Here is a 25,597-nt window from a genome sequence, read left to right on the forward strand (position 1 = left end):
TTATTCAATCTGCAAGAAAAAGCAAAAAATTAAAACAGCCAAATGAGGAAGTTCAGAAGTACGTCTTTACTGTCCAGCAGCCAAAGTCAAAGTGAAGGTTACCCTGCCTGGTGAAAGGGCGGGACTTAGCCTCCACCCTTCACCTACTACTAGCTATCTTGTTATAAGCTTAAATAGCCATTCCAGCTTTGCTGAAGTCAGTAACCCTATTGAAGGAGGATGGTTTGTACAGTACTCTATTCCTGTAGGAATAAATCTATTTTGCTTTCATATTTCTTAACTTAACCCTTTTACCCCCAAGGTAAGGTTAAATTTCGAGCACATTTTGCTATATATGTTTTTTAAAATGCTCTAACAGGCTTAATTTTTGTCCTAGAGAGGTTAGGTTGGTCTCATTCTTTTGGAAAATGCCTGAAGTTTCTTATAGAATTTTCAAAGATATGCAAAAACATGTAAATAATAGTGTTTTGCAGTAACGTACCGGTACGTCCTTTTTGGGGGTGAAAGGGTTAAGTTAAATCACCATAAAGTTTTAATACTTAATATCAACATTTAATTGTTTCTTAATTACTAACCAACATTTCCTCTTTTATGACAGACAAGCTCAGCCAATGTGAATAAAAAGTCTAATTTCTATATCAATAAATTTAGACATTCAAGTTAAAAAAAAATCAATACTGTAGTTGAAAAGGAACCAAGATTTTGATTGGTTATAACAGATATGAAATATATTTTACGTTTAATAGGCAGTCTGTCACTGCACCTCAAAACACTAAAGGGGACAACTAATTCTACTTCCAATTTGGAACTCTAATGAGGCTATTTAGTCTACTATATCTTGCTATTTCCCAAGTTGTACCTTTAGTAAACTATGAAAGCAAACTGCAATAGTCTCTAGTAGTTGTCATTAATTAGTCCATGACGTCCCTCTGATAATTAGGGAGGCGAAAATAATAGTACTGTACAGTACTGTAATCTAGCCCTAAACATTTCAGGATAATTATTCCAAATATGGTCAGGTCAGGATGCTTTTTTTTATTTTGTTACTTAGACATCAATGGTAAACACGAAACTTCAGATTCTAATTCGGGTAAAATAAGCCTGTACCAAATACATAAATTGTTTATTTGTTTTGAAGTGATACAGTCACCAAATCAAGTAGGTAGGTCTAGGAATGAAAAAATAAACAGCCCCACTCAGGTTAGGATCTAAAACCCCTTCCACACGAGGGGCAAATGTAGGGCGGGCACTCTGATTTGCCTGTGTAATTCTTTCGCTTCGAAACAGTGTTACCCGATCAAACAGTCCAATGCAGACAGACAGTAGGCAGAGGCAGGCTAACATATGACTTGGGCCAGACACCTGGCAGAGTACAGTCAGAGTTGTGTCAAACAATAGTCAGGCGGCCATCCGGTGGCTCAACAACCGACACGGGCACCTCGCTGGTTTGCACGTTGTTTCCTCGCCTATGATGTCGTCCGCACTCTTGATCGCCACCCATACAACAAAATTGGTAACAGTGTCTGACCGCTGTCCATTTGCTCCTCGTGTGGAAGGGCCTTAACACCCTATACAAGGGTAGTTTATGAAGCAGCCCTGTATTTCACTCTTTCTGTTACTATAACACAAATCCTCATTTAGGACCACTACCTACCAAACTATTGATTACTAACAGAAATGAAGGTCTGAATTACAAAAAACAGGAAAATTTTATTTTTAAAACAAAGATAAATACTTAGAGAAAATCATATCTTAAACTCCAAAATACATTCCAGAACAAATCTAAAAAAATCACTTTAAATTTAATTATACCATCAATAGGTCAAACTACCATCAGTTAGATATTTAATCAACGTTTAAGTTGGTGTTAATATTAGTTAAATTCTAGGATATTTATTTTTACAGATCTTTCATACAACTTTACCCACCCTCTTCCTACCCCAACCTAAAGAGTTATAATATTCGATTTGAGTCAGGAACTCACATAATCAATTACATTATATACCTTTAAACACACTACTGTACCTGGTATTGTATTTTCAACCCATATCCTATAGGCAGGGACTAATAATAACCTACTGTAGATATTTAGAATAAAAATTCTAAATATATTGTCTTCGAACATAAAATTCCCCCTTTCTGTATTATAATACCGACGAGTGAATCTAAGAAATGAGTCTATAAACCACGTATCAAAAGGAAATCCAAAACAGGGATACGGTCTACCTTAGGGTAAGGTAAGGACAGAGAGTCCTAGGGAAGCTCGCAGGGAAACATAGAACTCAATAAGCAATGACGGAAGCTGTGGGTTAGGTTAGGTAGGAACCTTAGTTTAGGTCAGATTCCTTTGTTTCCCTTTTGAAATACGGTAAGTTTTCTCAATTGTAATATCTTCAATTTCACGAGTCTTCATAACTTGATAAATAAAGCTTTCTGCTAAACAACACCTTCATAATTTCTCAAATTACCTATAAATACATCACGAACACCTTGTATTTTTTGCCGTAGGGTTATTGTAGGATTTTATGTAGAACAGGCTGACATAAGTCTTTTTAAAGTTTATGTATGACATATCTGTTTTGACGTTGTTACTGTTTTTAGAATGATTTATTGTTAATTTGTTCTCATCATTTATTTATTTCCGTATTTCCTTTCCTCGCTGGGCTATTTTTCCTTGTAGGAGCCCTTGGGCTTATAGCATCTTGCTTTTCCTTATATTGCCCTGTAATACACTACAAGAAAACCATATTTTTTTGGATAGATATCAGTTGCAAGGTCCTACTTGACTGAAGGCTATAACTCTTTCACACCCCAGCTTAACCTAACCAAGGGACCAATAAACAATGTAATGCTTTTAATGCTTTGTCTTTCAAGCAAATATCTTTGATCGTAAACTGATTTGTATGGCATGCAATATTCTCCGGTTTTACCCAAATTTTGAAACCCGCGACAGTTTTGAATTCCTTCATTCTAGTTACGACCTATAACGTCATTATGGTAAGATAAAAGACACCTCACTTTTCAATCAGGAATGCTTTTCCCGTCCTAAATTATAATAATAACAATTAAACTGGTGCAATAGTTCTTTAATCACCGTTCTAAGTTGAAAGGTATATAATTAACCTTTATAATTGTCTACCAGACCTTGACCTTGCATTTAAATCCTATGGCCTTTGATATGCTTTAAATATTAAAATTAAGTGAATGACATGATTTAATTTCATTTACATATACAGTATATGAGACATCATAACTATTTAATATTATCAGTTCTATTTATAAACCAATATAAAAATTATCAACTTTTTCCCAAAAATGTCAATTGCAATCCATTATATTACAACAAATACAAACATCACACAAATTCACACAAACACACTAAACAAAATTAACAAACACACTAAACAAAATTAACAAACACACTAAACAAAATCAAATAAGTAATATAATAAACTGAATTAGTCCACACAAAAAAGGAAAAAAAAGAGAAAAAAAATCATGCAAATTAAAATGATGTTCTTTACCTCTCGTCCAAACGTATTTTCTAATTCATTGTAACAATACAACAGTTAATGATACATTACAATATATTACAATATGATAAAGTAATTAACACTTAATACAACACGTGATATTAAAACACCTAAAAATAGTTTTTTCAAGGTTTTTGGTCACTTTTGGATGGCTAATGTTACTTGACCGCTGCCAAAAGACTGGTGCCAAGTTTGGCTATAATCCTTAAAAAAAAAAAAAAAAAACTACGTATAAATCCTTAAGAAATCACAAAATACATTTGCCTAGACTAATTTACTATTATTATTATTATCTCAAGTAGTAATAGTAGTAGTAGTAGCTGTGTTGGAACTCTAGTTGGGAAAGTAGGATAGTTAAACCACAGAACTCCAACAGGAATGAAATGAAATAAATAAATATATGAAATACAACTAAGAAATATTAAATATCTTAAAATCAGTAGTACGTTAAAATAAATCTGCCATATATAAACTATAAAGGTTACTATAAGATCAAGAACTTCAGTAGGGAAAAAATAGCCCAGTGAGGAAAGGGAATGGGGAAGTATATATAAGAGAAGCGATTAAAAACGAATATGAAATATCTTAAAATCAGTAATACCTTAAAATAAATCTGCCATATATAAACTTTAAAGGATACTATAAGATCAAGAACCTCAGTAGGAAAAAAATAGCCCAGTGAGGAAAGGGAATGAGGAAGTATATATAGGAGAAGCGATTAAAAACGAATATGAAATATCTTAAGATCAGTATACGTTAAAATAGATCTGCCATATATAAACTTTAAAGGATACTATAAGATCAAGAACTTCAGTAGGAAAAAAATAGCCCAGTGAGGAAAGGAAATGAGGAAATATATATAAGAGAAGCGATGAAAAACGAAACGAATTAAAAACGAATATGAAATATCTTAAGATCAGCCATATATAAACTAGGAAGGATACTATTAAATCAAGGGCCTCAGCAGGAAAAAAATAGCCCACTGGGGAAAGGAAATTGGGAAATAAATATATGATAAGCAATTAATAAGAAATATTAAATATCTTAGGATCAGTAATACGTTAAAATAGATCTGTCATATATAAACTATGAAGGATACTATTAAATCAAGGGCCCCAGCAGGAAAAAATAGCCCACTGAGGAAAGGAAATTGAGAGATAGATGTATGAAAAGCAATGAATAAAATATATGTCTTATTATCATTAACAACGTTAAAATAGATATACAATATATAAACTATAAAGGATACTATTAAAGCAAGGGCCCCAGCAGGAAAAAATAGCCCAATGAGGAAAGGAAATTGAGAGATAGATGTATGAAAAGCAATGAATAAAATATATGTCTTATTATCATTAACAACGTTAAAATAGATATACAATATATAAACTATAAAGGATACTATTAAATCAAGGGCCCCAGCAGGAAAAAAATAGCCCAATGAGGAAAGGAAATTGAGAGATAGATGTATGAAAAGCAATGAATAAAATATATGTCTTATTATCATTAACAACGTTAAAATAGATATACAATATATAAACTATAAAGGATACTATTAAAGCAAGGGCCCCAGCAGGAAAAAATAGCCCACTGAGGAAAGGAAATTGAGAGATAGATGTATGAAAAGCAATGAATAAAATATATGTCTTATTATCATTAACAACGTTAAAATAGATATACAATATATAAACTATAAAGGATACTATTAAAGCAAGGGCCCCAGCAGGAAAAAATAGCCCAATGAGGAAAGGAAATTGGGAGATAGATATATGAAAAGCAATGAATAAAATATGTCTTAATATCAGTAACAACGTTAAAATAGTTATACAATATATAAATCATGAAGGATACTATAAGATCAAGGGCCCCGGCAGGAAAAAATAGCCCAATGAGGAAAGGAAATTGGGAGATAGATGTATGAAAAGCAATGAATAAAATATATGTCTTATTATCATTAACAACGTTAAAATAGATATACAATATATAAACTATAAAGGATACTATTAAAGCAAGGGCCCCGGCAGGAAAAAATAGCCCAATGAGGAAAGGAAATTGAGAGATAGATGTATGGAAAGCAATGAATAAAATATATGTCTTATTATCATTAACAACGTTAAAATAGATATACAATATATAAACTATGAAGGATACTATTAAAGCAAGGGCCCCAGCAGGAAAAAATAGCCCAATGAGGAAAGGAAATTGAGAGATAGATGTATGAAAAGCAATGAATAAAATATATGTCTTATTATCATTAACAACGTTAAAATAGATATACAATATATAAACTATAAAGGATACTATTAAATCAAGGGCCCCAGCAGGAAAAAATAGCCCAATGAGGAAAGGAAATTGAGAGATAGATGTATGAAAAGCAATGAATAAAATATATGTCTTATTATCATTAACAACGTTAAAATAGATATACAATATATAAACTATAAAGGATACTATTAAATCAAGGGCCCCAGCAGGAAAAAATAGCCCACCGAGGAAAGGAAATTGGGAGATGGATATATGAAAAGCAATGAATAAAATATGTCTTAATTTCAGTAACAACGTTAAAATAGTTATACAATATATAAATTATGAAGGGTACTATAAGATCAAGGGCCCCACCAGGAAAAAATAGCCCAATGAGGAAAGGAAATTGAGAGATAGGTGTATGAAAAGCAATGAATAAAACATATGTCTTATTATCAGTAACAACGTTAAAATAGTTATACAATATATAAATTATGAAGGATACTATAAGATCAAGGGCCCCGCCAGGAAAAAATAGCCCTACGAGGAAAGGAAATGGGGAAATAGATATATGAAAAGCAATGAATAACGAACATAAAATGTCTACATCATTAAAATATATATACTATATATAAACCATGAAGAGAAACAAGGATACTATTAAATTAAGGGCCCCAGCAGGAAAAAATAACCCAATGGGGAAAGGAAAGTGAGAGATAGATGTATGAAAAGCAATGAATAAAATATATGTCTTAAGATCAGTAGCAACGTTAAAATAGACATGCAATATATAAATCATGAAGGATACTATAAGATCAAGGGCCCCACAAGGAAAAAATAGCCTCGTGAGGAAAGGAAATGGGGAAATAGATATATGAAAAGCAATGAATAAAGAATATGAAATGTCTACAACATTAAGATATATCTACTATTTATAAACTATGAAGAAAAACTCATATAAGCCTGGTCAACATGAAAATATTAACTGCAATTTTGACTTCTGAAGTTCCACTTACTCAATTGCCTTTAGTTGGAAGATCAGTCCACTAATATGGAGGTATATATCTTAAGTGGCTTTGTAGATTATGTTTATGGGGGGGTGTTAAAATTAGACGCGTTAATTATTAGCAGAAATTTCTCAGGGCAATAGATCAATAAGAAAAATAGTGAGTGACATAATTATCATATCCCTCCTATGTGAATTTATAGTGTTAGGGAAAATGATATAAAAATCCTTTCTGGCATGCCAATGAATATATGACAATAATTTTGTCGCCCAATATTCAATTAAAGGGCAGTGAGAGTCACAACTCACAAGTACAACTTAAAGAAAATTGAAAATATAATAAACAGAGCAAGTTTTATAGGGTGTGTTTCATCTGGAATATGATATATGGTACAGAGGGCTATGGCACTACCCAAAACCAGAACAATGGTTTGATTTTGGCGTATCCTAGAGGAGCTGCTTACCATAGCTAAAGAGTCTCTTCTACCCTTACCAAGAGGAAAGTAACCACTGAACAGTCATATTACTGTAAGTTAACCCCTTAAGCGAAGAAGAATTGCCTGGTGATCTCAGTATTGTCAGGTGTATGAGGACAGAGGAAAATATTGCCAAAATAAGCCAGACTATTCAGTATATGTGTTGGTAAAGACAAAATGAGCCGTAACCAGAGAGAGGGATCCAATGTAGTACTGTCTAACCAATCAAAGGATCCAATAACTCTCTGGCAGTAGTATCTCAACGGGTGGCTTGTGCCCTGGACAACCTTAGCATATCATTTATGAATATGGATTTTTATTCGAGCTCCAATAATTGGCACAAATTTTTAGTATTGGCCGACTCTTTTGGTATAGTCGATAACTCCAGTCTTTGATAACTTATGAACACGAGCACATGCATAATTTTTTCTTATCTTAATTAAAAGTTTCTTATGACTAATATTCCCAATCAAAATGATTTTTATTTTTATTAAGAAGCTAATCCAATTAACCAGAATGCAACATGGACCACTGACAAAATAAATGAAGCTACCCGTGTTAGTGACAAAATCTAAGTAACAATTTTTAGTAATTTGAACATGCTATCCATTAGTAAATTCACAATTGCCATAAGTAAATATAATTTCATATATTTTGTAGCGAAAAAGCATTACAAAAAACACATACTGTATTATAGTACAACAAATCATTTTCCATAAGCAACTGTAATATACTGTAACAACAATCTGCATGTTACAATATAACATATAGTAAATTATGAATGGCATGAAATAATGTATTGTGGCACAAGGATGATAATGATATAGAATTATTATAATAAATCATCTCACAAACTATGAAACAATACCAAATAATTAAAAATTATAACCTAATTCAGAAAGGAGAGAAATGATACAGTTGACAGAATTAGCGGCAGGGTTGCCATTCCTACGATAATTATCGTACATGTACGATTATTTTAGGTCCAGTACGATGTACGATACATACCTTAGGCATATACAAATGTGTGTTTAATTAAACAATTATACTAAAATATTTTGAAATAAGTCGATCATGTAACTCCCTAATAATTATATTGAAACTGTGTACGATAATTTTGGTTGAAAAACGACAATTTTAAGCCTCGTGTACGATAATCCTGTCGAAATAATCTGGCAACGCTGATTAGCGGGCAAGTCCGATGTAAACAAACAGTCTTGAAATCACTGTCTCTGTATTATTTCTTTATAAGTGTAAATGTAGTGTAGCTCGTTACATTTATAATGGCCCTTAGGACAAATGTAAAGAACTTCATGAAATCTAAACATATAAATGTTCCTGAGGAATGGATAGACGCATGTCTGGAATTCATTCAGTTGGACAATCCTGGAATAAATGTAAGTATCCTTTTGTGTTTTGTTTTGGTTTTGGTTTTAAATAGTTATATAAGCTTGTCTTCAATAATTTAAGATGTATTTGTTAAGTTAGGTTATGTTAAGGTCGATTGCATTGCTTTGAACATGGTAACGTCCCCGACTGGTGAACGCCAGACTGGGGTTCGAGTCCCGCTCAAACTTGTTAGTGCCTTTGGTCGCTGCAACCTCACTATTCTTGTGAGCTGAGAATTGGGCGTTTGGGGGAGCCATTGCCTGGCACTTGGTGGTCCTAGCTCGGGTGGAGGGTGGGCTTGGTCGCTGATCATATGATATACGGTCAGTCTCTAGGGTATTGTCCTGCTTGATAGGACAGTGTCACTGCCCTTTACCTCTGCCATTCATGAGCGGCCTTTAAATGGTTTCATTGTAGTGTATTACAGGGCAATGTAACCTAGGAAAACAACTACTTTTTCATATAGAAAAAATGGTAATTTTTTATTGTATTACAGGGTGAGATTTCGAACAAAATATATGGTTTCCTATAGTAAATAACGTGATTTAACCGAATTTGCTGTTCATTTCAATCGGAAACAAACAGATCAACCAATTCGGCGAACTTTAAGTTGCACGGTGTCACTTCTCTTACGAATGTACTGCGAATGATAACATTAGCAACGTTACCAATAATACACAGTGTTACCAACGTTGATGTATGGTACACAGAGTTACCAACGGCATGCTGACATTACTAACGATAGCAATGATAGATATTTCCATACGAATTTTAAATAATTTCTCCATATAAGTTTTACCCAATATATAAAAAGTACAAAAAGGGCACAGAACCTAGCAAACCCACCTAACCTAGCCTAGTAGTATGACAGGTCACAAAATAACATTTGATCTACATCGGACGTTGGCAGCACTGATTACTGTATTTTTTCATGACACAATCTTTGCAACGGCACCTCCAAAGTTTATTCAGATATACTGTTTTGTATTTTCCTCCAGTTATTATAATTTCAAGAATGTAATGTATAGAGAAGAAAAGGCTTGTTTTACGTTTATATATCGATTCCCCAGTATGTTTTCCCCACCCAAAACCCCGAGTTCCCACTGGGGCTCCCCCATTATTGGAGGATATAGATGTGTATTTATTTCTGAAACTATTAATTTGCGACGGGAACGAGTATCAGTTTCGAAGAGAGCGTAATTTTTTCTATAAGAAAAAGTAGTTGTTTTCCTAGGTTACATCGCCCTGTAATACACTACAATGAAACCGAAAAAATTACGCTCTCATCGAAAATGACACTCGTTCCCGTCGCAAATGAATAGTTTCAGAAATGTATATACAGTACATTTATATCCTCCGATAATGGGGGACCCCCAGTGGGAACTCGGGGTTTTGGGTGGGGAAAACATACTGGGGAATCTATATATAAACGTAAAACAAGCCTTTTCTTCTCTATACATTACCTTCTTGAAATTATTATAATACTGGATAAACTTTGGAGGTGCCGTTGCAAAGATTGTGTCATGAAAAAATACAGTAACAAGTGCTGCCAACGTCTGATGTAGATCAAATGTTATTTTGTGACCTGTCATACTACTAGGCTAGGTTAGGTGAGTTTCTTAGGTTCTGTGCCCTTTTTGTACTTTATATATATTGAGTAAAACTTATATGGAGAAATTATTTAAAATACCTATGGAAATATCTATCATTAAGGATACGTCAACGTTGGTAACACTGTGTGTTATTGGTAACGTTGCTAATGTTATTGTTCGCAGTTCATTCGTAAGAGAAGTGACACCGTGCAAATCAAAGTTAGCCGAATTGGTTGATCTGTTTGTTTCCGATTGAAAGGAACATCAAATTCGGTTAATTCATGTTAATTACAATAGGAAAACATATATTTTCTGTTCGAAATCTCACCCTGTAATCCAATATAAAATTACCCTTTAAATTTTTATAAACTGATAGTCATTGATCTGCAAATGCTTTACCTTAGATTATATTAGTACAATAATCAATCCAAACAAAATAACAGGTATTTCCAGTGGATTTTAGGTAATTTAAACGGTTCTGATGAAAGTATTTGTCTTGGTATTATAATTTCCATGATAAAGATGAGTTTCAAAGACTAGAAGTTATGACAGGGAAACTTTATTTCAAAAGGGAAAGAAAAACGAATACGACATACTTGAGGTTTTCCATTTAATCTAACATAGGACTTCTGTTTTTCTTTATTGGGGTCCAGTTATGGAGGTGTATGCTTGATCATGGCCATGCCCCATAACACCCTCATTTTCAACCCTATTTATAAAAATACGGCAGTCTAAGGGCTGTCGCAGGGGATCTGTTTTACAACAGCCTTCGTTGCCTGGGCTGTGAATCTGACGGTACCTACGACCCTGGTTTGCGAGGTGTTTATGATTCTGCTCTCTGCATTTAATCAGGTCTGAGATTAGTGATCCCAGGATTTTAGCCAGCCAGTTTGGTAAGGACTTCCTTCCACCCAAAGATGAGTAGCATATTTAAAGATAAAGGTTTGTTTTCTTGTTGGAACTAATCACAAATTACTGCTATCGCTTCCCCTGAAAGTTCCAGATGCAATCAAAGTGACTACTCCACAGTGTACCAGCAAGGGGAGCTACACCGGCACAAGCTGGTAATTACTGGCTGCTGCTGACACTTCGTTACAAGTCTCAACTGCTGAGTTTCAGCTGTGCCTGAATCAATCTATCATAGGACTCATGTTTGTATAGTTAGGAATAATGTAAACTTGTACAATTTGTGATATTTTGCTGTATTTTAATCAACTTTCTTTATATTTTAGACTACACTATTTTGCTAATCTTTAGTAATATCTTTCAGATGAACAACTTCAGGCTGATACATGAAAAAGCTTATGAACAATGGTTGCATTCAGATTTGACAGAGTTGGCATCATGTTGTCTTCCTTTTGGGTTGGCTCAGAAGAGATGCATGATGCTAAATGGTCAGTTTGTTTTACAGGTAAGCTCTGTATATCACGTTTTAGGTTTAGATTTACAAGTGTTTTTTCATGGGAGTTGTTAATTAAATGATCCAAGTACACTATGTACATCACAAGTGACATTTGTTCCTATGCTTATACAAATCCATCATCGTTAACGAGGCAGTTAATGACAGGTGGTGAGTTTGGGCATGTAGCCCTGCCTACTCTCTTGTTAACCCTTTTACCCCCAAGCTATTTGGAAATTTCCAACCCTTAACCCCCAGGGGGTTATTTTTTTCCCAGCACATTTTGCAGTATATTTTTTTTCAAATTGCTCTAACAGCCTTAATTTTTGTCATAGAGAGGTCAGGTTGGTCTCATTCTCTTGGAAAATGCCTGAATTTTTTCATAAAATTATTAAAAATATGAAAAAAATAATTTTTATAGCATTTTTTTGCAAGGACGTATCGGTACGTCCATGGGGGTAAAGGGATGGCTTTTGTGAAACGTACCAGTACGTCCTTTGGGGGTAAAAGGGTTAAAGACTCTCCACTTTTATCTTTGGCTGTAACAAGTATGGTTCTACTATTGTATCCTATCCAAGCCTGTTTAATAATTTTCTCTTACATTTTAGTTTGAAAAGACGATATTGGCTTTGTGATGATAATGAAACGAAGGAGGAATGTGAATGCAGGTTGGACACTGCATCTGTTTATGACTAAGCTGGTGATAGATCCACTTACACTGTACACTACATTAGAGATATGATTGCTCACAGTTATCAGATCCACTTACACTGTACACTACATTAGAGATATGATCGTTCACAGTTATCAGATCCACTTACACTGTACACTACATTAGAGATATGATTGTTCACAATTATCCTCATTTACTGACTGTAGATTGTGGTCTCCCCTTGAGGCTGGCATATTCTTTGAGGAGGGGAAACGCTAAGTCTTCTCTGGTATCATTTTTGACAGTGCGCACTTCATTTAGCTTGCCATTTGGTAAAGCATCTGGTTACATGCCCCTGGCTTATGCTTCCTTTGTTAAGGAGGCAATTTATTTCCTACAGCATATATTTTATTTATGTCAAATGCAATTAACGTTTTTTGAGGTATTTTCACACAAAAATAGATTATGATTTAGCACTAAATTATCTAAACTGTTTACGTAGAATGTTTTGAGAAAGATACCCAGTTAAGTTGTGCCATAGAAAACCTAAAGTATTAGGCTACAAAACACTGGTAATTTTAAAGAATGTCCTAAAACACCAAAGAAGGTTGAGGGATTCTACTACTTATTCAACTGGCCTTACTGTAAAAGTCGGTAGTACTGATATTCACAAAGGTGGCAAGGAGTGAAGGGCATCAGGTCTGTTATTTCGTTGTGGTGTATTGGGGTACAGTATTGGTAGGTGACTATTTTATCCCCTCAGTTGGAATATTGATATTCTAGCCATATGAATCTTGCATTATGATTATTTTGATAGTTTACAGTTAATTTTTATCCTCTTTATTCTTTCAGGTCAATCAAGTACGTGATGTTGGCCATCCTGCATATATGCAGTTACAGAAATTACGCAAAACTGATGGTGGAAATGCAGCGGTATCAGCTGACAGACAGTACCAAGTATGATAATTTCAATTCTAATCTAGAGATACAGAGCATACAAGATTATGTAGCTCAATGAGAATGGCCATTGCTTGGTATACAAAAGTACAGCACAGTACGATATAGGTTACCTTACAATATCTTATTCAAAATATAAAAAAATAACGATAAAAGACTTTGTTGATGTGTTAATATTACACAAGTCATTGTGTAAGTATGAGAGACATAAGGTTGTTACCCTAACTTGATTACTGTATTACTCATCACCTAGTACAGAGGAGTCAGTGTCTCCCTTGGTAAGTTAGTTTTGGTACACTTTAAACAGAAACAAAATTATGCAACACAATGGCTTGTGTAATACAAACAAATCAACAAAGTATTTTATCATTATTTTTTTATATTTTGAATAAGATATTGTAAGGTAACCTATATTGTACTGTGCTGTACTTTTGTATACCAAGCAATGGCCATTCTCATTGAGCTACATAATCTTGTATGCTCTCTCTCTCTCTCTCTCTCTCTCTCTCTCTCTCTCTCTCTCTCTCTCTCTCTCTCTCTCTCTCTCTCTCTCTGTTTAAAGTGTACCAAAAGTAACTTACCAAGGAAGACACTGACTCCTCTGCACTAGGTGATGAGTAATACAGTAATCAAGTTAGGGTGACAACCTTATGTCTCTCATACTTATCAGTATGAAAGCTATGGTTGGGCAGTTTGCTTTTAGTTGCTGCATTTTATCAGTGTGTGTGCTATTTATATTTCTTCTTGTTATTGCCATTGTATGATGATTACCCTGTTACCATTCCCTGAGAGAGAGAGAGAGAGAGAGAGAGAGAGAGAGAGAGAGTGTGTGTGTGTGTTTATTATGCTTGTTGGAAAGAAGAGAAACTACGTAGTGAGAGAGAGAGAGAGAGAGAGAGAGAGAGAGAGAGATAGAGAGAGAGAGAGAGAGAGAGAGAGAGAGAGAGAGAGAGAGTGCTCATTATGCTTGTTGGAAAGAAGAGAAAATACGTAGTGTGGTCTAGGTGATGAAAAGCATCGCGCAAATGTATGGAAAAGAACTCGGGAAGCATGTGGAAACTAGCCTAACTTATCCAGATAATTTCTTACATGTTACACTATTGGTGGGTAGCGGATACACGACCAGCCAGAGTACGCTGTTCAGTAATCTGGCTTCTGATTGGCTGTACGACCATATGATCACTCAAGCCAAAGTGCAGTATTGAGTTCTACATTTTGTTCAGTTTGCATGTAAGCATATATACTTGACATTGCTTTGCATCTTTTTATGTGTTCTGTGGTGTTTTATTTTGTTTTTTTCAATATTAATCTTACCCGATAATCATGTAGCTGTCAACTCTGTTGCCGACAGAAATCTACGGTCGGGATACGCCAGCGATCGCTATACAGGTGGGGGTGAACACCACAGCGCCATCTGTGGTCAGGTACTCTAGTACTTCTTGTCAACACCACCTCAATTTTTCCTCTGTCGTGCCTCCGGTTAGACCTACATGGATACGCTGTTGATTCTGGAGTTATTGCTCACGATTTGGTGATGTATTTGCTCTAGAGTTTAGCCTTCGCTATTCAGGAAGCTATATCATTAGCTTAGCAAGTTTTTGGAATTAATTTGATTTAATTTTTGATTTAATTTTGGTACGAAGAGAGTATGAACTCTCTTTCACTTTTAAATGGCCGACCCTTCCCTTAGACGGAAGTGTTGGTGTCGAAGAGAGTATAGACTCTCTTAATTTTGCTTAACAAAGTTATAGATTTATTTTATATCTCTCCGCCTTTTATAGGCCTCTTTGATTAACTTCCTTTTATTATAAACTTATTAAAATTAATTTTTATTTGTTCCGTAACCGAAATACAAACCACGCTATTTACAAAGGGTATTACTTTTAGCGTAGCTGAAATGGCGAGCCATTAGAATTTAACGAGGGTGTATTACCCCCGCGCTAGTTAGCGGGGGGGTAGGGGAGTGGTAGCTAGCTACCCCTCCTCCCCCTCACACACAGGTGAATACTCACTTTCACTTTTGGCTCGGACTGTGACAGACGTCTCTGTTTTGGTCCTCGCTTGGCAGCCATTGTCTGTTTTGTCTTTACTTAATCGCTTACTTTTCTTTTACTCAATATATATGTAAACATGTTTTCATGTTTGTATATATATTTGAGTATAGAAATAAGTAAGTTTCCTTTTCAGATGTGTGTGTGTAGTGTACGATATCTACGTGGAGGCCTCGGCAGTTAGGCCACCACGGCCTAATTTTATGGGTTGCGATCGAGTTTGACTTCGGTCTTTCTCTCTCTCTCTCTCTTGAGGTCGTTCACCCTTTTACTATGTTTTACTACGCCCTTGTAGCTTCCTTCCCGTGTGGGTGGGGTTGCTACGCCGTACATTTTGTCTCAATTAGTTTATGAATCTAATTGTAGTTGTTAATTTTTCAGCTTGTAGAACGATTCCTTTCGGGGTTTTCGTTTTTTTCTTTAGTGTTCATTCATTTTTAAATTACATAATTACATAGTTACATAATTATAATTGTTATAATTCTGTTTTGGTTACAGCTCTCCTTCCGCGAGTGTAAGTGGTTGTGAGGGCACGTGCCTGTTGTGTAATTCTTGTTCCTTTTCCTCGGGATTCCTCTTCGGAGCCTTCCCGGGGGAATGAATGTGTACTAATATTATTTGTTTTATTTTTTTACAGTTACCGATCTAGTTCGTTTCTGTAATATAGCAACGGTGTGAGCTGTCTGGTTGAGTCCTGGGGATTCGGCTGTTGCTGCCTCCCCCCCTTGTATTGTCGTCAGGGGCGTGTCTCCTTCTACTGGTAGTACTCCCGTGTCGACGGACAGCTCTCCAGTTCATTTTAGAACAGTCAGGAGGCTTGCCTCCTTGGACGGATAACTTTCCTTCCGAGGGAAGTTTTTTTCCTGTCCAGGCTTGAGCTTTTCCTCTTTTGGGGGGTTCTTCTCTTGCCTTTTTTTCGTGCGACTATGCTCTTGGTGCTGAGCGGTCGCACCTGCAGTTTCGCTCAAGGGGCTGGGCAACTGCAGGAGCTCCTCTTCGGAGGATTGCCCCTCTTAGGTCACTGGCTGACCAGTCTCTTCCACGAAGTGTTTCTCTTTCGTTCGCGAGAGAGTACACTCATAGAGACTCCTCTTCGGAGGTTTCTTCTGTTGCTGTTGCTGTTGGCCTCCCTCGCCGTAAGGCCCTCCGTCCGCCTCGTCGTAAGGGCCTCTCATCTCCCTATAAGGGTGCTTGAGGCGCCTTTTTGAATCTCCGTTTGCAGCCTACAACTTCTTTTTCTCGATCTTCCGTCTTGGTGCAGATGGACAGCAGTCTAATCTCGTCTTCCGACGGGCAACGGTCTTCCCGACGGACAACGGTCTTCCCGACGGACAGCGGTCTTCCGACGGACATCAGTCTCCCGGCGGACAACGATCCCTTCGGGGCAAAGGGTTGCCCCCACGGGGGTTCTTCCCTTGCGTGTCAGGGTTTCCCTGCGCGCCCTTCTGTTCGTCAGCGCTCTCCTGTTCGTCAGCGCTTTCAAGATGATCTTCCCTGTGGTTCCTGTTTCGTGCCCTGTGCGCCCACGTTCGCCCTCGCGATCTAGAACTTCGGTTCAGGTCGGGGTCAAGGACTCTTCTTCTTTGCGCAGGCTTCCACGCGTAGCCTTCTGCTCGTCAGCGATCATCAGCTCGTCAGCGATCATCAGCTCGTCAGCGATCATCAGCTCGCCAGCGATCGTCAGCTCGTCAGCGATCATCAGCTCGCCAGCGATCTCCAGATCGCCCACGTGTGTTACAGCTGGCACGCCAACGTTCTCCAACACTTCTGAAGGAACATGGTTCGCCAGCTACTAGCTCAACTGCGGATGCTGATCGCCATCGCGCGACCCTCAACTGCAGATGCTGACCGCCATCGCGCGACCCTCAACTGCAGATGCTGACCGCCATCGCGCGACCCTCAACTGCAGATGCTGACCGCCATCGCGCGACCCTCAACTGCAGATGCTGACCGCCATCGCGCGACCCTCAACTGCAGATGCTGACCGCCATCGCGCGACCCTCAACTGCAGATGCTGACCGCCATCGCGCGACCCTCAACTGCAGATGCTGACCGCCATCGCGCGACCCTCAACTGCAGATGCTGACCGCCATCGCGCGACCCTCAACTGCAGATGCTGCGCGCCATCGCACAACCCTGAACGATTGCCCGCTTACGCATGCTGCTCCTCATCGCACAACCCTGAACGATCGCCCTCCTGCAGATGCTGATCACCATCGCACCCTTTCACGCGATCATTCACCTGCGCATGCTGCTCGCCATCGCACAACCCTGCACGATAGCCCGCTTACGCATGCTGCTCCTCATCGCACAACCCTGAACGCTCGCCCTCTTGCGGATGCTGATCACCATCGCACCCTATCACGCGATCATTCACCTACACATGCTGCTCGCCATCGCTTACCGCCAGCGATCTTCTTCACCTACGCGGCAGCACGATCCCTCGCCGTCACGCCCATTCCCCTGCGCGCCCGCGCGATCGCTCGCCTGCGCGCCCGCGCGATCGCTCGCCTGCGCGCCCGCGCGATCGCTCGCCGGCGCGCCCGCGCGATCGCTCGCCTGCGCGCCCGCGCGATCGCTCGCCTGCGCGCCCTCGCGACCGCTCGCCTGCGCGCCCGCGCGACCACTCGCCTGTGCGCCCGCGCGACCATTCGCCTTTGCGCGACCGTTCGCCCTCGCGCGACCATAGTTCGCGGCGAATTCCACAGCCGGTGGTAGCAGCAGGGACGCGTGCTCCTAGGCGGCACTCGGGATCACCTCCATCCAAGCACAGGTTGGTAGTGCAGGACGAAGACAGGCCAGTACAACATTCTTCCCACCTTCTTTTCAGGCAGGAACCGTCGTGTCCTCTCCAAAGGATCGCCCGATCCCTTTCACCTTAGCGAGGATTTCGGACTCTGTGTCCTTGGAGCAGCAGACATGGTTTGATCCGCTGGCACGGGCATTAATGAGGGTTATGAAACCAGCACTCACCGGCCAGGGTAACAAACCAGCGGCTGTCTCTCCTACGCTGAAGAGAAAGAGAGGAGTGGACTTCGTGGTGACTTCCCCCAGGGCGAAGTTGGTTCCCAAGAGGTCGGTCTCGAGGGTCCCCTCTCCTGCACGAGTACTCTCTCCTTCTCCCGCCCTGGAAGGATTTTTGGCGGGGGGGCTTTCCGTTGAAGATTTCTCCATCGGACAAGGGGTGACTGCTTACCTCTTCCTCTGGGAGCTTACCAGGTTCTTTCCCTCCTCGGTTACGGCCCGAGGTTTGGTTCAAGGAAGCTACAGGAAGATCAAGGGTACTTTCCTCCTCTCGAGCTCAGGCACCTTGGCCTTTCGTCGTTAAGTATCTACTTGCGGACAAGCTCGATGTTTTACCATCTGGACGCACTGACTGAAGGCTTCCTTCGGGTGTCTCATCTGTGGAGGTCAACGACCTCAGACACCCTTCCATCCTTGAGAAGAGTTTTGTCTTTGCCCAAGGACAGAGACTTAAACATCTGCTGTGCGGAGTAAATCGACTTCCGGTTTCACTCCTCCAAGGCGCTTTCTTCCAGACTCTGCAGGGCTCCAGCTCCCTTTTCTTTCAACCACGTCGGCCTAAGTTATCGGCTACGACAACTGGGACAAGGTGTCCAATTGTAGTTTCCTCCTGTCAGGAACAGATGGCACGGGAGACTCCCCCGGGGGGGCATAGTCCTAAAAGGAGTTCACGAACTCTAGGATTGCAGGTTTTTTCGCTGGGAGGATGCTTAAGGTTACTCATCCGAATGACAGCTTCCCGATGCCCATTCCCGCACAATCTCTGTGAGTAGCCAAGGATATCGCGCCTGCCGTCTCTGTCAGCGAATTCAGTGTCTCTGAACCTCTATGCCATAGCATCAGCAGAGTTGCCCGGTTGGGCAGAATGATCCATACCTTAGGCGAAGGTCTTCCTTAGGATCATCGACGGCTTCACCCCCGGCCCCCTCAGTCGATCCTTTCTTGTAAGGAAGGATCTGAGAGGGGATGTCCATAGTCGACCTCTCAGCCCTGATCAAGTTTGTCGAACAAACTTCGGCCAGCGTAGACCAGCAGAATCGATCAGACTGGTAAAGAGGCGACAGGACTCCTTTAACCCTGGATCGGAAGGACGGGTACTTTCAGTTTCCATTCCATCCATCTTCCAGGGTGCTCGTCGAATTCAGCCTAAACTGCAAGTATTCCTGCTTATGATGCAGTGTGGCTATCCCGCCGTGGCATAGCAGGTTTGTTTCCCCAGAGAACTCTCCCTGCCTTCCTCTTGGCCGCTCAGGTGCAGACTTCCGCCTCCTCTGCTGTTTGGAGGGCTGGTCAACTCCGGTAGGCTCGGGTTTCGACCTTCTTCAGCGCCGGGAAAAGCTTCCGAATGCTGACCATGAGTGTGGGCTCATGGTATTTTGCTTGGAGCCTTCTCTTCCTCTGCCTCAACATCTGGAGTATCTGGCCATGATATTGAGTCAACCGCCTTACCACGTTGGAAACCCCGCTTCTCGTCCGTCCAGCGAGGTTAAGCAACGTCGGCACTTGGATGGGTGACCACCTGGGGACGCCAGATTCTGTTACCACATCCTCCGAGCCTTCCTTTCGGTTGACTGTGGCAAGACTGAGGAGAGTCGCAGTACCTGTTCTCAGTCAAGCAGAGTTTTCAGCCCTACCTTGGAACGTTTCCTAGTTCTTCTTTCCTCATTGACCCGTTTATAGTCCGAACGGTCGCCTCAGGATAAGTTCCATGTGGGGCGATCCAAGTTCCGGTGGCTTCAGGCAATGTTTAACCGGACTCCCTGGCCCTATGGGACCAGCGGAACTATTAAACCTGCAATGGGTGTTGACCTATGGAGCCTCTTGATGGTAGTGGATATTCTCGTCCTTTCCCCACATTCTTGATGCGGTTCTCGGACTCGTCAAAGGAAAGGGGGGGGGGGGCATGTTCCGGTCCAGGCCTATGGTCAAGACCTGAAGGATACCTCTCCATCATTCAGGCAGGCTTAAGGGCCTTAGTCTGGCCCCTCTTCAGTCCTACCGCTCCTGCCAAGTCGCCCCGTTGCGTGTCGACTTCATGCTAACCAGCAGGGGACGCATTTTCACACCTTCACATCTTGCAGTAGAGATACCGGGATGATTGAGATTCTCTCAATTCCACCATCGGCTCTCTCATTCCAGGCAGGGGAATGTTTCTCTCAGACTATCCAAGCAGAGCCTCATAGAGAGAGTGTACCTAGGGGTCTTTGACCTTGGGTAACCAGCAAGTGCTGATCTAAGGGACCTGATCGCGACAGCTTGGAACCTCAAGCTTCCGCTAGTTTTCCCCCCAGTCTCAGACCCCGAGACTCTGGCAAGATGCATTCCGGTGATGGTGGGACAACTTCGACGCCTGCGTCTTCCCTCCTTTTTGTCTGCGGACAATGGGTCTCAACAAAACCAGGTTGTCTGTCAACCTTTCAATGGGAGAGCTCCACTGGGACTATGCGCAGAACGGTTTCTGGACCCTCTGCTTCCCCTGACGGAACTCCCGGGAGAGCTTCTCCCACGGCGCAGGCTACTCAAGCAACCACACTGCGACATCTCTCCCGAACCGGGGCGTCGCTTCGGCTTCATGCCTGGAGACACTACGCTTCCTCCTCTAGAAGAGACAACCCGCTACAGTCGCGGTACGGAGGTCGCGTCATATGCGATAGTCATCCACAGGGGTCTCCCAGGCAAAGTGAAGAGTCTAAGGTGGTTGGTGCCGTGGGAGATATACCTCTTCCCGTGAGGCCTCTTCTCCAGCAATAACGGTCTTATTGCCTTTCGGCGGGAGGAAACTCCTTTCCGCTCTTGGCAATGAAGCCTGTCGCTCAGCCTTTCCCTGACCTTCAGGCTTAAAGGAATAACTTTTTCCTGCCCGCTGGATCTATTCTCGCTCATGCGAAGCTACGATCGTCCCTGCCCTAGTCGGAGGAAGACCTCCAACTTGGAGCATGGCTCGGACTTTTAGTCCTTTAAGAGATCTTCTCAAGACCCTTTTACGACAGGCCTCGGATTGTATTCCGCCTTGGGTCTTCTGCTCACTCTGGCCACGGCCAGTGTGTAAGCAATCTTCTTGGTCTCTTACTACTCCCCCCCTTTCTAAGGAAGAGGGGAAGGCAACATTCAGGCTCGCTCCTGAGTTGTTGGCTAGACTCAGAATCTGAGGGTCCCGACCCTTCGGTCCGATTCATTCAAGATTTTGAGTCTCCATTCTGTGTCTGATGTCCCAAGACCTTCTCTTTCTTGCCAGTACAGGAATCGAGAGGTTAGCGCTGGGAACAGCTGCAGTTTGGCCTCAGTTGCAGCCGATTTGGGAACACAAGGAGGACATGGGGGGAGAGTCACCAGTATACCTCTTCAGCCCGGACTCAAGGACATTCATCTCGACCTGTCTTCAGACCCTCCCCCGTCACGTCGCCCTACAGCACGATGTTGGATACATCGCAACGTCCCTCGCCTTCGAGTAATACTACTCTGTGACGCAGGTGCTACAAGCTGGAGTCTGGAAGCGTCTGATGACCTTCGCAGCCCGCTTCCTGCAGGGCGTGACCCACAGGAGTCTCGATACGTTTTCTATCGCTCTGTGGTGGCTACACAACAGCTGGTCTAACCTCAGGCTCCTTTTTGGACAGGTAGCAGAAGGTTGAGGGCATTGTTATCAGGTTTTAGTCTGCATGAACGAAAGAAGTATGTCTGGCCCTTACTTCTTTCTTCATCATCCCCTCTACGGGGAAGCAGCATCCTGGTCTCTGCATAGCTGACCTCGAACCTCTGCAGGTAAACCATGCTTCCTTGTGTTCCAAGTATTGAGTCAATACTGTCGCGTCCCCCATACCCTGACGAGGTGGTATTGGGAACGTCCTAACCCAGAGTTCCTTCTGGAACTCCAGGTCAACTGCCTAAGACGGGTCACACTTCTTCCTTCACACACAAGCTTACGTAGGCCACATGGTTCCTTGCGGTGCAAGGAACTTGTGAGGTGCAGGGACTCCTTTTCTCGAGTGCGACTCACTCGGATTCTGAGTCCCCGGGTAAAGCCAAAGCCAGTATGGCTGGGGACTTTCCACCCTTCCTAAGGGATAAGTCACCCTTTGTAAATAGCGTGGTTTGTATTTCGGTTACGGAACAAATGACAAATTCGAAGATAATTTGTATTTTTCCTAACCATACAAACCTTAGCTATTTACACATATTTGCCCGCCAGCCCTGTCCCCCAAGACAAGTCCTACCTCTAAGTGAAAGTGAGTATTCACCTGTGTGTGAGGGGGAGGAGGGGTAGCTAGCTACCACTCCCCTACCCCCCCGCTAACTAGCGCGGGGGTAATACACCCTCGTTAAATTCTAATGGCTCGCCATTTCAGCTACGCTAAAAGTAATACCCTTTGTAAATAGCTAAGGTTTGTATGGTTAGGAAAAATACAAATTATCTTCGAATTTGTCATATTTGTTTATATTCGACCTTTCCTAATAGTAGGCGGTCTTTTCTTGGAACCGAAGTTAATTAACTTTGAGCCCGTCATTTCGTTTTTACCTGTTAACATATTATGCCATTTTAATGTTTTTGAAAGAATTTCTTTGATAGTCTTGTACTGTTTTCAAAGTTGAACTAACGTTTTGTTTTGTCTCTGCAGTTGTTGACGTTCAGAACGTTCAACTTGCGCTCTATCGTTACGATAGAGAGAGAGTCTATCACGGTGTCACGTTGCAGTAAGAGTAAACCGATTCTAGCGTTTTGTTCATTCTTTCTTAGCTTAAATGGTTCTATTCTAATAAAGGAACTTTTTATTTGGGAAACCTTTCAGTTTTTTTCCTTTAACAATAATATGTTTTAACGATATATATAATTGGGCTCTTCTCTCAGGTGCTAAGTCAAGAGAGAGAGAGAGAGAGATAGAGATAGAGACGGAGGGAGAGAGAGGAGGGTAAACGTTTCGTTCAAGCGGGTAACGTTGTTATCGTTTTTGCTCTTCTCCCTAGTCTCTTTAGGGGAAGAAGGTAAACGTTTCTAGAGTTTTATTCTTGTTCTCAGACTTTATGCGGTGAGAGATTTTAAACGTAGTTTATTTGATCTAGTGTTTAATCTCTTTTCCAGCCACTGAATTATTTATCTTTCATTATGTTTTTCTGTTACATTGTAATACTGTTTTCGCAATTACTAACTTTTAATGAAGGATAGAATTGCGTGTTTCAGGTACAAACCACTTAAAGTTTCGAGTTCAGTGAAATAAGTGCAAACAGAAAATCAAAAGTGATAAAGTGATAAGCGCATAGTGTTACAGTGTTGCGTTCGAGGGTTCGTCTGTTTGTGCCAGTTGTTCGCCTAGTCTGGGACCTCTTACAAGCTCCCAAGCCCAGGGGAGAAGTAATGTCGAAGGACTTATGGGTTCAGCAGGCCTTGATCGACGAACAGACGTTTCCCTCCGTGGTTTCGGGTGTAACCAACTCACGTAGCCGACGTGATCACCTCACCCACACAAAGACGAGAGAGCCCATTTATTCCTCGTCTGCGGAAGAGGTTTCTCGCAGAAACCATGGACCAAATCTTGCAGCTTTTAAGTGCAAGTCGGTCCCTTCCGCGCAAGTCCAACTCCTAGGTGGTGCCATTAGCACTGGGTCAGTTCGGACTTGCTGCAGTACGACAACTGCACACCTCCCAGAGAGGCAAGGTGGTATCGCAACAGACAGTAACTCCGTCTGTTGCCGCACCAGCTGTTTTAGACCCTCAGTTTCAACGGACAGTAGCTCCGTTTGTTGTTGTCTTTCTTAAACTCTAGTGGTCTATGCTGCTGACAATGCAGTCTCAGCTTGCGGTGTTGATGCAGGAGTTTCAGGCAGAGAAGGTTAACACACCTCCTCCTGCGAGCGCTCCTCCACCTCTACGCAGTCCAGCCTGCCAGACGTATGATGTTGAGGTTCCTCAAGCTACCTCCATGCGTGAGCTGCCGCATTGGGAGTTGCCAGATACCAGCTCTGTGCAGCAACCTCCCCTTTCCTTGAGGCAGGAGCCTCTTGCCACGCGGCAACCTCCTCAACACTTGAGGCAGGAGCCTTATGCTTTGCATGAGGTAGGAGCCTCTTGCGTTGCCACTACCTCCTCCATCCTCGAGGCAGCTACCTCTTGCGGTGCGACAACCTCCACCATCCTCGAGGCAGCAACCTCAACTCCACCTCTGCGCAGTCCACCCTGCCAGACGTATGATGTTGAGGTTCCTCAACCTACCTCCACGCGTGAGCTGCCGCATTGGGAGTTGCCAGATACCAGCGCTATGCAGCAACCTCTTGCGTTGCGGCAACCTCCACCATCCTTGAGGCAGCAACCTCAACTCTTGCGGCAGCCACCTCCACTCTTGAGGCAAGAACCTCAACTCTTGAATGGGCTCTCGTGGCATGGTTGGTTTCGACCTGGCCTTTCATTAGAAGGGGCTAGCGTTCGATCCCAAGTATGATGTAGAAATTTATTTCTATTTGAACACGATGTTGTGTTGATATTTATCCATATTGACTCATTAGGGGTAATTTGTATGAATTACTACCAATTGTGTCACGTGGTGGCCCGGGGAAATCTGGTAAAACTCGCTGGTAAAGAGACTGATGTCTCACCAGGTAAATCCTCGGACAGCTAGATTAGTGTCAGGTTCAGATTTCTTTAAAAAATCCTCCTCTACCCATCAGGCAGCCTCATGCTTATGAGGAGCCTCATGCTATGCGGCATCCTCCTCAAACCATGAGGCAAAAGCCTCATGCTATGCGGCAACCGCCTCAACCCATGAGGCAGGAGCCTCATACTATGCGGCATCCTCCTCAACGCATGCGGCATAAGCCTCATCCCTTGCAGCATAAGCCTCATCCCTTGCAGCTTGAGCCTCATCCCATGCAGCATGAGTCTCATACCATGCAGCATGAGCCTCATCCCATGCAGCATGAGCCTCATCCCATGCAGCATAAGCCGCACGCCATGCAACATGCTCTGCTTACCTTACAGCATGCTCTACATACAGCATGCTCTGCATACCTTACCGCATGCTTCTCAGTCACACATCTTTGGTTGTTGCCAACTCACTAGACTGTCAAGCAGTTTCATAACGTTGCCTTCTAGTCTGCTGCTTTTGCACCAGTGAAACCCTCACTGAGAGAACTTAGCTTTTCTCGGATATGGTTCCTGTAGATGAGAAAGTGCTATTCTCCCTCCTTCTGATTTTCCCTTGAGGACTCTGTCATTTGGAGAGGAGCCTTTAGCTGCTTAGCCTCCTATGGACTTTTATTTAAGCATAGCATGCTTCCAGGGAGGGTAA

General features: G+C 41.6%; 2 protein-coding genes across 6 annotated transcripts in view; one reads left to right on the top strand and one right to left on the bottom strand.

Moving 5' to 3' along the window:
• The window catches only part of LOC137643843 (dual specificity phosphatase 29-like), a 29,665-nt gene extending 25,941 nt beyond the window's left edge, over nt 1–3,724 (bottom strand). For 2 of the 3 annotated variants that reach the window (XM_068376567.1, XM_068376566.1), the window contains exon 1: nt 3,525–3,724. The gene's annotated coding sequence lies outside the window, so the exon portion shown is untranslated. The remainder of the gene's footprint in view (nt 1–3,524) is intronic. The other variant, XM_068376568.1, reaches the window with a different exon arrangement.
• The window catches only part of LOC137643848 (recQ-mediated genome instability protein 1-like), a 301,889-nt gene that overhangs the window by 40,549 nt on the left and 235,743 nt on the right, over nt 1–25,597 (top strand). For 2 of the 3 annotated variants that reach the window (XM_068376572.1, XM_068376574.1), the window contains exons 2-3: nt 11,508–11,648; nt 13,141–13,245. In XM_068376572.1, coding sequence (XP_068232673.1) covers nt 11,508–11,648; nt 13,141–13,245 — 246 coding nt within the window. Of the gene's footprint in view, nt 1–8,448; nt 8,654–11,507; nt 11,649–13,140; nt 13,246–25,597 lie in introns of those variants that run through there. The other variant, XM_068376571.1, reaches the window with a different exon arrangement.

This window comes from Palaemon carinicauda, chromosome 7, assembly GCF_036898095.1.
Source record: "Palaemon carinicauda isolate YSFRI2023 chromosome 7, ASM3689809v2, whole genome shotgun sequence".
Taxonomy (NCBI): domain Eukaryota; kingdom Metazoa; phylum Arthropoda; class Malacostraca; order Decapoda; family Palaemonidae; genus Palaemon; species Palaemon carinicauda.